Below are 13,203 nucleotides of genomic sequence, written 5' to 3'. Positions count from 1 at the left end.
GCATTGTCATCAATGCTTAAGCATTCTATCATTTTAATGTAATTATTTTGATAATTCAATAAAATTATTTTCAAATTTAATTAAATTTTTCGATGCTGTAATTATAAAACTGTTCTTTCATGTATTACATTATTTTACATTAATGTAAAATAAGTAAGAGTGCAAATTTCAATATTTATTATTGAAGGTCTAATCAGATGGAATAAAATATGACAGCAAGGAAGCAAAAATAGAGGAATCAATCTAACGCGTATACATCGTCTGATATAATTAAATCCTCGGACAGAATTTACTTAAATCTGAATGTGAAATAATTAGAGTCCAACCGAAATTTTTGCTGAAACTAAACCGAAACACTCGTCTACATGTAAATTTTAACCGAAATCGAAACCAAAATTAAAAAATAATAATCCTATAAAGGCCATATGTATAGACATGCCCATATACTTTTTCTTTATAAATATCATAATTTATTAAAATAATAATTAAATTTTGGCCGAAATTTTGATTGTGTTTGACCAATTTTGGTCAAAGAATATAAGTATTTATTCTTTATAAATATCATAATTTAATTATTGAAACAATAATTACACATATTAAAATTAATATTTATCAAAAAGAGTTATATGATTTCAGTCGAAAATGACACGTAATGAGCGTTCGTTTTCAGTTTTTTCTATAAAAGTTTCGGTCGGATTTTAGAAAAAAATGCAATCTCACCGATTACTCGTACATGTTTTCCACCGAGAGTGGAAGCGTCCGTTGTCAGCAGAGATAACGGCGTCGAGGAACTGTCCAGGACTTCGACGCGCGATAAATCGACGCCACGACGCTCGCAAGCTGGACTCAGCACATCCCTGTAACACATAATATAGCGAGTTAAATCATCTTCGTATTTTTCGACGGCAAAAATATTTCACAATATTTTCGTAACAAACTACAAGTTTTAATCTGTCATCCAAATTCCAAGACATTATAAAAATAACATAATCGAACTGCGTATCACAGATATGATATAAAAACTAACGTTTGCGCTATATCAGTTAATTAAAAGTAGAAAATTGCACGAATACGTTTCGAAAAATTGCCTCTCTGCTTAAATCGCTATCATACTCGTAATCACCGCAGTAATTGTAAAACAATTTATAAGCGACCACGACACCGCGAAGCTCTCGTCGAGAAATACGAATTTTTATTCTCGTCGAATGTGAATTTTAGTTTCCACTACAATCTGTTCATCCGCGTAATCCCTGAACTTTTGAGAATAAAAGTATATAATTCAATTTTAGGTGCTTTTCAGTCGGACTCTACGACGATTAAAGAAATCTCTCTTAAAAGACCAGGCAAAATCCGCAAAGGAATATCCTGTATTTTAAAAGAGTATTTCAACTTCAAGCGGAACGAGATGTAATAAATATATAATGAATATATACTTAATTCTTCCAAGAATAAAATCGATTACATAATATCGTGCACTTATTTTTAAAAAGGAATTATATATTCTTCCATATATGCAGAATTTGTGAATTTACATAAAAAAAATTTTAAGGAGAGTATGTAATTAATTATATGATATAAGATTTAAAAAATGTTTAGAGAGAAAGGTTAAAATATTATAAGATTTAAAAATGTTTAATCAGATAATTTGAAGTTATTTAAATACAATAGATTATTATTTATTTTATATTATACAATATATTTATTTTATATTTATATTAAATAATTTTTAATGCAGAAAAATTAATGCATAAATAATTTTTTCTTTTTTAGCATGCAAAGCTAATGTTACGCTTCTTCTTCAAGTAAACAATTATTAGTATCTTATTATTCGTATCTTATTGTTTGTAGACATTGTTTCCAAGATTTAATTGTTCGTGCAAGTGTCTTATGCTAAATTGATTTTAATTCATCTCATTACTTCCAAAGATATCAAACATGTTTTTATTCGCAGAAATAACATTTTCGTCATTCCTTTTTCTTAAATCTATATTTTACTTTAAACTCCATTTTCTCTCTTTGAGTCTCTTTTCTCTCTTCGCTTCTATTTGTTACATTAATGAACGGCTTCCTTCTTTTAATATCATGCGTTCAGTTTCCGGATGCACTTCCCAGTTCCTTAAATGATCCCAATTTTAGAAATAACTCTGCTGCTAGCACTTCGCTTTCGAAGCACTTAGTCGACGACTTATTTTTAATTTTTTGTATCTATTCCGATAGTCAATAATCCCCGACTTGTTTCAATGAAATATTCTATCCGGTTTCCGCGTTTATTGTAACTCTTAATAATGTTCCATATACCGTGCTTTCGTATTAGCGAAAACGAAAATGATAAACTTGGTTTTGACGCGACACACGAAATTATAACAATGTACATATATCAACCTCAATGCTTCCTACGGATAGAGTTAGGTAACCAGAGATGGCGACTAAGTTGTTGCCAAGTCGAGGGATCAGAAATTATTACGCGCACCCTCCGTCTTAAAGGCTAAAACTTGCTATCCTCGTTTTCCATTCATCTCATGCTGCAACCACGAGAACTTTACCAACTTACACGAAATTATTGCCACATGCTTCTTGACGATATAAATCGTTCAAAATTTTACTCTTTTTGTCACGGGAGTTTGTAAATTCATTATGTAATTCCCAAAATTACATAATCAATTAGCAACAATGTGAACAAATCAAAATAAATATCGACAAGCCGTCGATGTAATTCGATTTCCACAGAAATTTTTTATGTCCGATTGTAAATCAAATAAACAATCGCGAATTGAAGATTCACGTGCGAGATTTATTGTTGAAATTAATTGTATTCTCGAATTATTTTTAACATACATATTTGACGACTCTAACAAAATATTCATGACAGGTATAATAATAATTTATTGTAAAAAAAAAGCTATAAAATGTTATCAAATATTATAAATAATTCGTGCATATTAATATGTACAAAATCACAAATGTATTTCGCGATATTTTGTTTAAGAGAATAATGAAAGACGCGATGTTGTAATTTTACATTACTGGTCGCTTTCCGGTAGCCTAAAGTTTATCCATCTTTGTTTCTTGTATATCATTCAGTTTTTCTGGAAGCCTGTTTCAAAAAGAAAAGGAATGACTAATGAAATAATGGTGTAAGATGGAACAAAGAACGTCTTCCCTTGAAGAAGCTGTAACGCTAGACATTGTTGACAGAGTAGAAATTTCGTCGGCGGTATTCGAACAAGAAGAATAAGAAACTAATTTATTCATCTAAGCTTTATACAAACCCTTTCATTATTCAGCTTTACTTTCGTACATTTTACACTGCGTCTTTCGTTGTTTAATATTAACTATAATATGTATCAAAACAAAAGCTTTTCTTGGGCGGTGTTATTTCGAAAGCGCAACTTAGTAACCATTATTCTCGTCAAAATAATTGGTCTGATTTTCTAAAATAAATACATTTTATACGATGGTTTCACCTTTTCAAGCGTGAAATTCTAGTTAATCGTTTAAGTTGTAGATTTTATTGAAGCAGTGGGATGTCAAATAAAAAACTGGATGACGTATGTTGCAATAGCGCCAGGATCGAGCTAAAAATTCGTAGAATTAAAATTTCGAAGTGTGTCGATGCAAGTAAAGTAAACCGATGACGCAATGTCATGAAATCGAAAGCGGTGCACGTGGCCCGTTCAAAGTACTTAAAAGTCGAATCGTCATTGCGTTTGGCGGTCCGCTTTCCCAATATTTTTTTTTCACATTCTACAGGCTTTGCAGCTTTCGTTTCAGCCATATAGAGTGGTACTTGCACTCGAATACCATTTTTTTTTCAAACTGTTTTAAGCTTTCTACGTTTTAAAATACTTTGTTTTTAATGAAATGCAATATTAATTCGGAATTCTATGACGTCAAATAAATGAAGCTTACCCTAAGTCTTTTAAGCTCAATTAATGTCTATCAATATAACTTTTTATCGTCATCTCATAGATTTGCAAAGTTAAAGAAACAATTCACACAATTTTTAAAAAATAATAGGTAATGGAAATAACAATAATAACAATAATTATTTATATAAAACAGATATGTATATATATATATATATATATATTAAATAATAATATAAAATCAGATTTACATCACTGTATAAATATAAATAATTATACTACATTAATTCAATTCAGCTGATTTTTCTTTTATTAAAAAGCAAGTAACGATGTTTATTCAATTGAAAGCAGTCATTATCCATAATTATTTCGAATACGCTTGTTTGTGTTATTATGTAATGTCCATTGAACTTTAATCTTCATAAAATACAATCTTCATAAAGTCATTTTCGATCTTTTATATTTTTCTTATTTTTATATTTTCCCTTACAGTTACGACACATATCGTTTGAACAGGACAGTCCCTTAACGCTCCGTTCATGTTTATTGAACATATCCAGTCGCATTAAATCGCAATAAATTACTAGTTGATGCGACAGCCACCTAACTAGATGTAAACGTGTATATGCATATATATATATATATATATATATATATATATATATATGCACGTAACATTCTAAATAGTGATATGTCATTTCAAAGTGAGTGATTAAGCGATATTCGTCGTTAATATACATTCCTCGCATGAGATACTTCGAATACAAAGAAGAAGGGGAAAAATAGAAAAAGGAAGAGTCCATTCCATGTATTCCATGCCTTTTGAATAAACCTGTCGCTTGATTTTTTTAGACATCGAATAATTAATGCGACATAAATAATTAACGCGCGTAATCAACTGAGAGATTTTAATCAAAATGAATTCAGCCTGAGAGAACAAACACAGAATTGTCACAAAACAGGAAAATGTCGGAGAAATTGAAAACGATCAGGGAAATCAGGGAAGTCAAGGAAGTTTTCAAATTTTCTGGAAAATTAAAATTCTTGGCTTTAAAGAATTTAATATAAATACATCGTATCTCTATGCAATTTTGTATGCAAACTTAACAATTAAGCAGCAACATTAACAGTAATTTACACATTGCTGTGTTAAATTATTTCCTCAACAAAATATTTGATGAAAATATAAAAAATTTCAAAATATTATTAAAAGTATCAGGGAAAATCATAAAATTTTGTCTGGAAATCAAAGAAAAGTTATGAAATTTTACAAATTTGTGATTTTGAAATAGAAATAAAGAAGAGAAATTATTATCTGATTTGTGAAATATTCTTTTTTATTCTAAGATATTTCAATTATACTGAAAGGATGCCAAATCGAATTCTTTATAACCACACGAATTGAATTCTTTTTCCTTCTGGACTCTCGCGAAGAGACGATAACGCTCGCGTTTAATTGTAATGAAAGCTGTAGCTTCGGGGGGTTATTATGAGCAACAAAAGAATGATCCGCGCAATCTGAGAAAGATCTCATGTTGACGAACACTATGCTTTTCATGCAAAATGCGTATTTCGTGGTCGTGATCCCAGGACTTGTAAAATTTTTCCATGCGACGATGCGGAGAGACGCAACAAAAGCGCATAGGTTTTGTACAATTCTCGGCTCGCCGCGTAACAATGCTTGGCAATTAAGAGTAATCCGGTTGAAAGCGTAAGGGGCTTTCACGCGAGCCACAGCGACAGGTAGCATTATCTTTCCATGAGACAGCACGTTTATTTTTTTATACTATTTGTCATGTTGGACAAATATATTAGTCGAGTGGTACGGCAATCAGCTGAATTTGATTAAAGACAAAAATAGCGACGATGATGATTGAATTGTTTGTGAGTCTGGCAAATAACAAAAGTCAAGAAGATTGAAAAAAAATTAAAAAGTCATGTTTTAATTTTCTGAAAAGAGATTTCTGCGTTTGTCACCCATCTAAAGTTCCTAAAAGTTTTTCTATATCTTGCTTGTCATAACCGCTTGGATTATTAAGCTACTTGATTGCTGAACATTAAATGGCCGTTCAAATGAGGCGAAGCTTTTCAAAAGTTTGGGACGTTTCTAAAACAGCGGCGTTTTAAAGTGCATCTCGTTCATCTCTAGGGAAATTCTCCGTCAGTAAATTTCGCCCATTAATTTATTGCTCACTCTCGAAAAATCGCAGAAAAGTTAAGAAGTGGCGCTTACAAAACTGCGAGACGGATTACTACGTACGATCGGCGTATATATTAAAATGACACCATTTTCTTATTCCGGAAAGGAATTTTTAATTAATATAATCGTATCTCCCTCCTTTCTCGTTTATGAAGAAATTTTTCGCGGCTAAACGAGGGTATTCATATATTCATATATTCGCTGATTAAAACAAATAAAGGACAAGAAGTCTCCTGAATAAATTATCAAGATAAATTGCATATAAAAATATCATCCTATTGTTAATAAATATCTATAATTATTCAATTTATTTTCCTTCTTTTAAATAACGGTTCTCTTCAATATAATAATTTTCTTGATGATAAACTTAAAATGTATTTATTAAGAATTAAAAAAAAAATCATTATACGTACTCAATTAATTTTCTTTTGAAGAAATATTATAAAATTCATTAAAGATTTTATGTAATAAAAAAATCGAATTTGTTTTAATTTAATAGTATTAAATTTACTTAGGATTCAAAATAAATATTTTGAATAAATCTGATCATCCTTGTAATGAACTTATAAAGATAGATTTGCGGATATATGAACTTGTAAAATATTTGAAACAAGTAATTATTGCGTACAGTACATTAAAAAACTTATTAAATCTTATATATTTCTTTGAATAGTATTAAGTAAACATTTATTTATAGTAAATATTTACTCAATAAAAAAATGATATTTAAATCAAATTAATGTTTTCTATTATAAATAATAATTAAATAAGTTAATAATTAAATAAATGTATGTATATATTTATATATTTAGTAAATATTTGATTAAAACTATTCAAACAAATATTTATTAAAATTTAATATTTTTTTCAGTGCGTATATTTTTTGAGGTAAGTCTGCACTCTTGATTATGAAATAAAGCACTTCCAGTGCGTTATTATATTTTACTTATTATATTTCCCTTGTCCCTTATTATAAACGCACCAGGATAAATGCGGCAACGAGCTTTGCCTATTTATTTCCGCCCACAAATTCGCTTCCCCCTCGTCAATGTCATGATAATAAATCGGTACACCCTATAGAGCGGCCAACTAGGGGGGAATAAGAACCGACCTTCTACGATTTCAAAAATAGAAGTACCTTCTGCCTTCTTTTCTCCACCTCCTCTTTCTTTAATGGATCGTCGGATCGCCCTGGAGATCGATAAAAGAGGTAGGAGGAGCCATTTCCTTTTTTTTTCGTGAATGAATCTAAAGAAGATTGAATGTAACGCAGTCAGTTGGTATATCTTCAGTCGTCGTTAAACAACATGTGATACATGACGGTGGTACTTGACTTAATGGAATGTTCTTTAACGATAGGTATTACGTATAGTACATTCCAAGCATGTCTCTGCAGGCATTAATTAGTGAGAATTAATGGCAAAAAACGCTGAACGTGAAATTGGTGATTTCGGAGATTTATGCTCTGGAAAATATTCTCTCTCGTAGAGAAAACGTCACATTGCAATGAGAATCGTATATCACATATGATGGAAATAAATTGTAAGTTTATTGTGTAATTGACAAATAATGCAATCGTATTTCAACATGAGATGCCGCGAAGCTAAAATTATTCTCGTAAAAATATGGAGAAATAATAATTATGGAGAAATAATAATTATGAACCATTATTGATCGCTTAAGTAGAACAAGGATTTTTCGCTTTGGGGGTGAATTTTAATCTTGCGACAACGACGGGGGATGAAAGACGTCGATGTCGAGACGAATATTTTGAAACTGATCCGCCTCAGGATCGAGAGATAATGGAACAATGATGTCGCGAGGGCGGACAGCGTGCATTTTTCGCATCCTTGCCTGCAACGGGAAGGGTTTTGTAAGTCGTATGACGTAATGTCGGCGGTTATCCGATTGAATAATCGGTCCCAGGACGCGCGTATTGCGGTTCCGTTGCGCGTCTATAAATATCGCCATATTGTCATTCGTGTCACGCACAACGTGACACGCGTGAAAATTTATTGCCCCCGACGGCGGCGCAGATGCGCAAAGTATTAAAAGTATGATAAAGCTTCACTCACACCAGGTAAGTTCCTCGCGTCGCCGGTAGAAACTCCTCCCGGTCGAAGGAAGTCAAGACGTCGTCGCCCACCTCAAAACTGACGCTAAAGTATTCGTTACTGGATACCTATAATCAGAATGAACATCTGTAAGCACAATTAATTTTATCTCAGATGAAGCTGATCTTAATATTCTTGTAATTAGAATCTTAGTTTAAGATAATTCTGGTAAAGATGTCACTCATTGTCGAGATGAAATTTAACAGAGTTTTAAACGAGAAAGTAATATACATAAATAAATGCTAAACTCAGACTGTTTTCATTTCATAGAAAGTTCTTGTATAACTTTTATTCGAGTTGTTTATATTTCATATTACTTACATCTAAAAGAAAGTTATTTCCAGATTTGAAAAAAATATATGTGATGAAATCTAGTAAGGCAATAAAGTTACTGCAATGAGAAAAAAACTAAATTTTAATAAATATTTGTTTGGACAGTACTAGCTAAATATTTGTTTATATCTTTTTTTTTAAATTTACACTAAATGTAAACTTATATATATATTATATACATATATATATATATATATATTTATACTTGATACAAGAATCATTAATTTAACTTAATCATCATTTTTTTATTTAGTAAATATTTATTTACCGTAAGTAAATGTTAAGTTAAGATTATTCAAATAAATATTTGTGTGTGTATGTGTGTGTATATATATATATATATATTATAGCGGTTGGATGCACTAATGCGCATTATTAAAGCCGTTGTACACTAATTTAATCTGTGTAAAAGTAAAATGTAAATATTTTGAATTATAAAATATAGAATTTATCTAACAGCACAATTAAATGTAGTGAGGATTTTATGATTTAATCCGTTTATAATATTGTATTTATATCAAACATATTTTTATATCAATTTGTGTACAACGGCTTTAATATGCACCAGTGAGCACCGAGTGCATCCAACTGAATTCGCTATTAGATTTTTATCTAATTATTAAAATTAACATTTTGATACATATCGCGCAAGAATAAAATATCGCCAAATCTAAGAGATAAAATATTTTCGCGTAAAAGCGACAACTTTAAATAATGGATTTCTGATACTGATAAATCCGTACACGAAACTCAACGATTAACTCCATTGATTGGCGTCCCTTTCAGGATTATACTCTAAAGAAAACTCTAGCCGATTTTGCCGCACAAAGAGCCGACTTTTAGTTTTACCGTTAATCGCTTTAGGAATCGAATGTAACCAGTGTAAGCTGCGACTATGATTTAAAGCGAAACTGAACGCTGAATGAATAAATCTCGTTTAAATGCACAATTCGTGACAAGGCATTAAATTTGAAGGGAAAAACTAAGTACCGCAGTATCTCGAATACAACTATTACAATCGGACCACAGTCTCGAGATTCATATTTCAGCGCGCGATAAACAAAGCTTCAAACAAATTAGACGTTTATCTAGCAATTTGGTAACGTACAAAAGATCCATGAATACAAAACGCCCGTACAAATATTTCTATAGTTGCGCGCGTTCTGGCGATCTTTAACAGATATAGCTTGAAATCGAGCGTCGTTTATATTTTGTATACAATCTTTATTATGCATCTCGAAAACTTACAAAATTGACCTAGTTAGTTTCTCCTTCGCATTACTGCGATTACTCCGCAGTTCGGGTGCCTGGATTCAATATTGCCGCCACGTTCGCCCATTCGACTCATTTTTTTTCTTTCATAAATAATGCAGGGACGCAATGCTCTCATAAATTCGAGTCACTTGGATAGGTTGGTGAGTTAACCCGCGAAATCAAATATTAACCGGAGTAATCGTCGTCGCGGCAAAGATTGTTGCTTGTCATCATTGCGAATTACAGCTTATCTTACTGGTCAGCATAAATGACACTCGATAAGTATTTCAAGAAAACATTTATCGACTGAATCGATGAAAAGAAATAATCGTGTTTAATCACGATTGGTAAATCAAAGCACTGTTGAACAAAGTTCGTGGGAATCACAAAAACTTGGCTGCCCTTCGACCTTTAAATAAGAAATTTTCTAGTAACTTTTTGAAATAAATTCGAGACAACAACTGTTCCATGTGGAAGACATATTTTTCGTTTCTTGAATGCGTCGGTTGCATGTAATTATGTACATAAATCATACTCGAAAAGGTAGTAAAAGGTAGTTGTCGGTTCTTGTACCTTGAACTCCCTGGGTTTCGAAGTCTGTAATTGCAATTGTCGCAATACATTTCACGCGCGAAACGTAGAATGCACAACGAAGCGCAATATTTATACTGAATTGTTTCTTTGGCTATGTAATTTTGAGTATAATCGTGAGAGAGAAAGAAATATACATACCCCATGTATTCTTCGTGGACTTTGTATTATCGATTTTTCCTTTTCATTATAATAACTTAGAAAGTATGCGCGCTACAGCATGCACGGCATTGCATCAAAATAAAATTGATTTTTCATGTCAGCATCTAAGTTTACTTTAGTTATATAATTCCAAATTCGGAACTGAATTCTATTTATAATTTTGCGTGTTTTTCTCTCTCTCTCTCTCTCTCTCTCTCTCTCTCTCTCTCTCTCTCTCTCGTGTAACAGAAAATATTTGAAATAAAATTTACATATTTACAAAATATATATATCAGAGTATATATTTATATTTAAGATATGTGACACACAAAATTAAAAATAAAATTTTATTTTGAATTTGTTCTCGAATTATAGATTGTATAAAGTGGGCTTAATAAAGATTTAAACAAATATTACAAAGTTATCAGATAATTCACAATAACTGTCCTCTCAGAAAGAATTTTTGATAAGGAGATAAAAATTCTTGACATACTTAATCTTATCGCAATCTTATGCAGTATAAAAATAAGACAATATTAAGATTAAATCAATAATTCCTATTCTTCTCCCTTGAATTAAATAAGATTAATTTATTTTCTTGAGACAAGAGTGACATATATATTATTTAAGTTTATATATTGTTATGTTTAAAATAAATTTGTACGTTATGACACGATATATGTCGACGCTATAGTATTTGGCACGAAACCAATGTCTAAAATGATTTTAGAATTAAGAATTTTCTATTTAAGATTAAAATATTCCTCTATTTAACAATAAATATGATTATCCCTATATTGATCCCATTTTATATTTTAAATCGAAAAGTACTATTGGATCAGGGAATCTTTTCTATGAGTGTGTGTTTAGTAAATATAATTGATAGATATACATAATGACGACAAATTTTTCTGATATATTATTTCGCTATATAATATTGTTAAGTATCTAAAAATTGTAAAATATTATCCTACATTTTATAAATAAAATCTTCATTTATGGATCTTTCTTATAAACCTTTTCTTTTCCTCTCTTCTTATTATTAGTTAAATTATAGTTAATTTTAAATTTCTTTATTAAGATTGAAAAATTTTAATAAGAAATATTTGCTTTAGGAACTCTTCTTAAAATAAAGATTAATTCTAAGCTCGTAAAAAAATATATAGACTTTTGTTCCGAATTTTATAGCAAGTCATATATTTCTTTATCCCCGTTATAAGTTTTTTTTTATATGATACTCAACGATGCGTTTCGTAAACGCGAAATTAAGAGAGGAGATAATCTCGTCTATCGTAATTTCGTTAACATACTTCAGCATTATATAATATCACCGCCTCATCGTCAATAAAATTTATTATTTTTAGAATTCTACAGAAATCTATGCTCTGGAGGTACTGTTGATCCACGTTTGCATAATATTGACTGAGCTTTCGATAGAGAATAATCGGAGAAACGGGACTCCGTTACTGTTCCTCGAGGACGTATGTAATTTATAGATCTTCCCGAAGTAAGAATAAATACTTTGGAAGTTCGTGACAATGATACTAATGTGCGTGTAAATGCTTAATGAAAATTTCCCTGTCGCTTTCTATGAGAGGCGAAACTGTAACATTACCCTGTTTATCATCCTTTATAGCGATTGTCTTCATAATGACTTTTTACGACTCTTTTATTACATCTTTAATTTGTTATATCAAACTTAAATGTACAAAAAAAGTCCATTTTTTTTTCGGAAACTTATAGTGCAAATAACTGAATGTAATAAAAAAAAAGAATTATTTGCGTATAATTGTAAATTTTTTCGAACAGTCGTTCTTTCATTATATGTTTTTTCTGCTATAATTAAATCGGAAATTATTTCTATTTATTACGAAATGAAGACTGTGTCTTATATATTTTTTTATTGTATCAGAAAATACTTTTTAATATTTTCTACGACATTAAATTATGTTATTTTACTTATGCTTTTCTTAACGCTACGCTCATAACTAGAATTTACTATCCAGAAACTTCCTTCTGACAAAATTTTTCTTGAATCTAATAATCCATACGTGAGAAAATTATCAATCCATTCTCATCAAGAATAAAAGACATTAAAAGAGAGAGAGAATTATTCGCGGGCTACAGTTTAACAAACTCAATTCTCGTCGTATATTATTACGTGACTCGAATAAAACTCGCAATACATCTCAACTTTTGCCAAAAGTATGCGACGATTTTGTTAAATCGCACTAAATTTCGTGGCGAAATTTCAGCATGGCGTAAAAAGAGGCAATGAGCTTTGAATTATTTCGTCAGTGCCAGTTTCATTTACTTATTCATTCAAACAGTAAATATCGACAGCTAAATTTTCAGTGCACATTTTCCTTGCAATTTCATATTTGATAGATTGATTACATGCTCGTTCTATCGTAACAATACCATACAACTATCGCCGTTCACGTTTTTACGTCATAGGCGGCACGTGTAGGCGTAGTTGCAAGTAGTCCAAATCAACGCCTACGTGGTCACTTATATTTCAGTACATTACGTATAGATATAAACCTTATTCATATAGTGTTTACCCTTTCCTATCGATCTGTACACATGCCAGTTTGCGGTTTGATGCAGTAGTAGTCTTGAAATAGTGGATTTTAGTTGTTACTGCAATTGCAGTATAATTAAAATTATATAACTTTTATATAGCTTTATTAAGCAACTTTCA

At 30.7% G+C, this 13,203-nt stretch overlaps 1 protein-coding gene across 2 annotated transcripts in view; it reads right to left on the bottom strand.

Moving 5' to 3' along the window:
* LOC105146037 (uncharacterized) overlaps positions 1–13,203 on the bottom strand; it is a 112,809-nt gene that overhangs the window by 21,232 nt on the left and 78,374 nt on the right. For both annotated transcript variants that reach the window (XM_087411941.1, XM_087411946.1), the window contains exons 8-9: positions 8,142–8,248; positions 721–857 (exon numbers count right to left, since the gene is read on the bottom strand). In XM_087411941.1, the coding sequence (XP_087268067.1) occupies positions 721–857; positions 8,142–8,248 (244 nt within the window). The remainder of the gene's footprint in view (positions 1–720; positions 858–8,141; positions 8,249–13,203) is intronic.

Source organism: Acromyrmex echinatior, chromosome 1, assembly GCF_024713525.1.
Source record: "Acromyrmex echinatior isolate Ae372 chromosome 1, ASM2471352v2, whole genome shotgun sequence".
NCBI classification, from domain to species: domain Eukaryota; kingdom Metazoa; phylum Arthropoda; class Insecta; order Hymenoptera; family Formicidae; genus Acromyrmex; species Acromyrmex echinatior.
The sequence above is the reverse complement of the archived record's forward strand: the minus strand, read 5'-3'. Positions and strand labels throughout refer to the sequence as shown.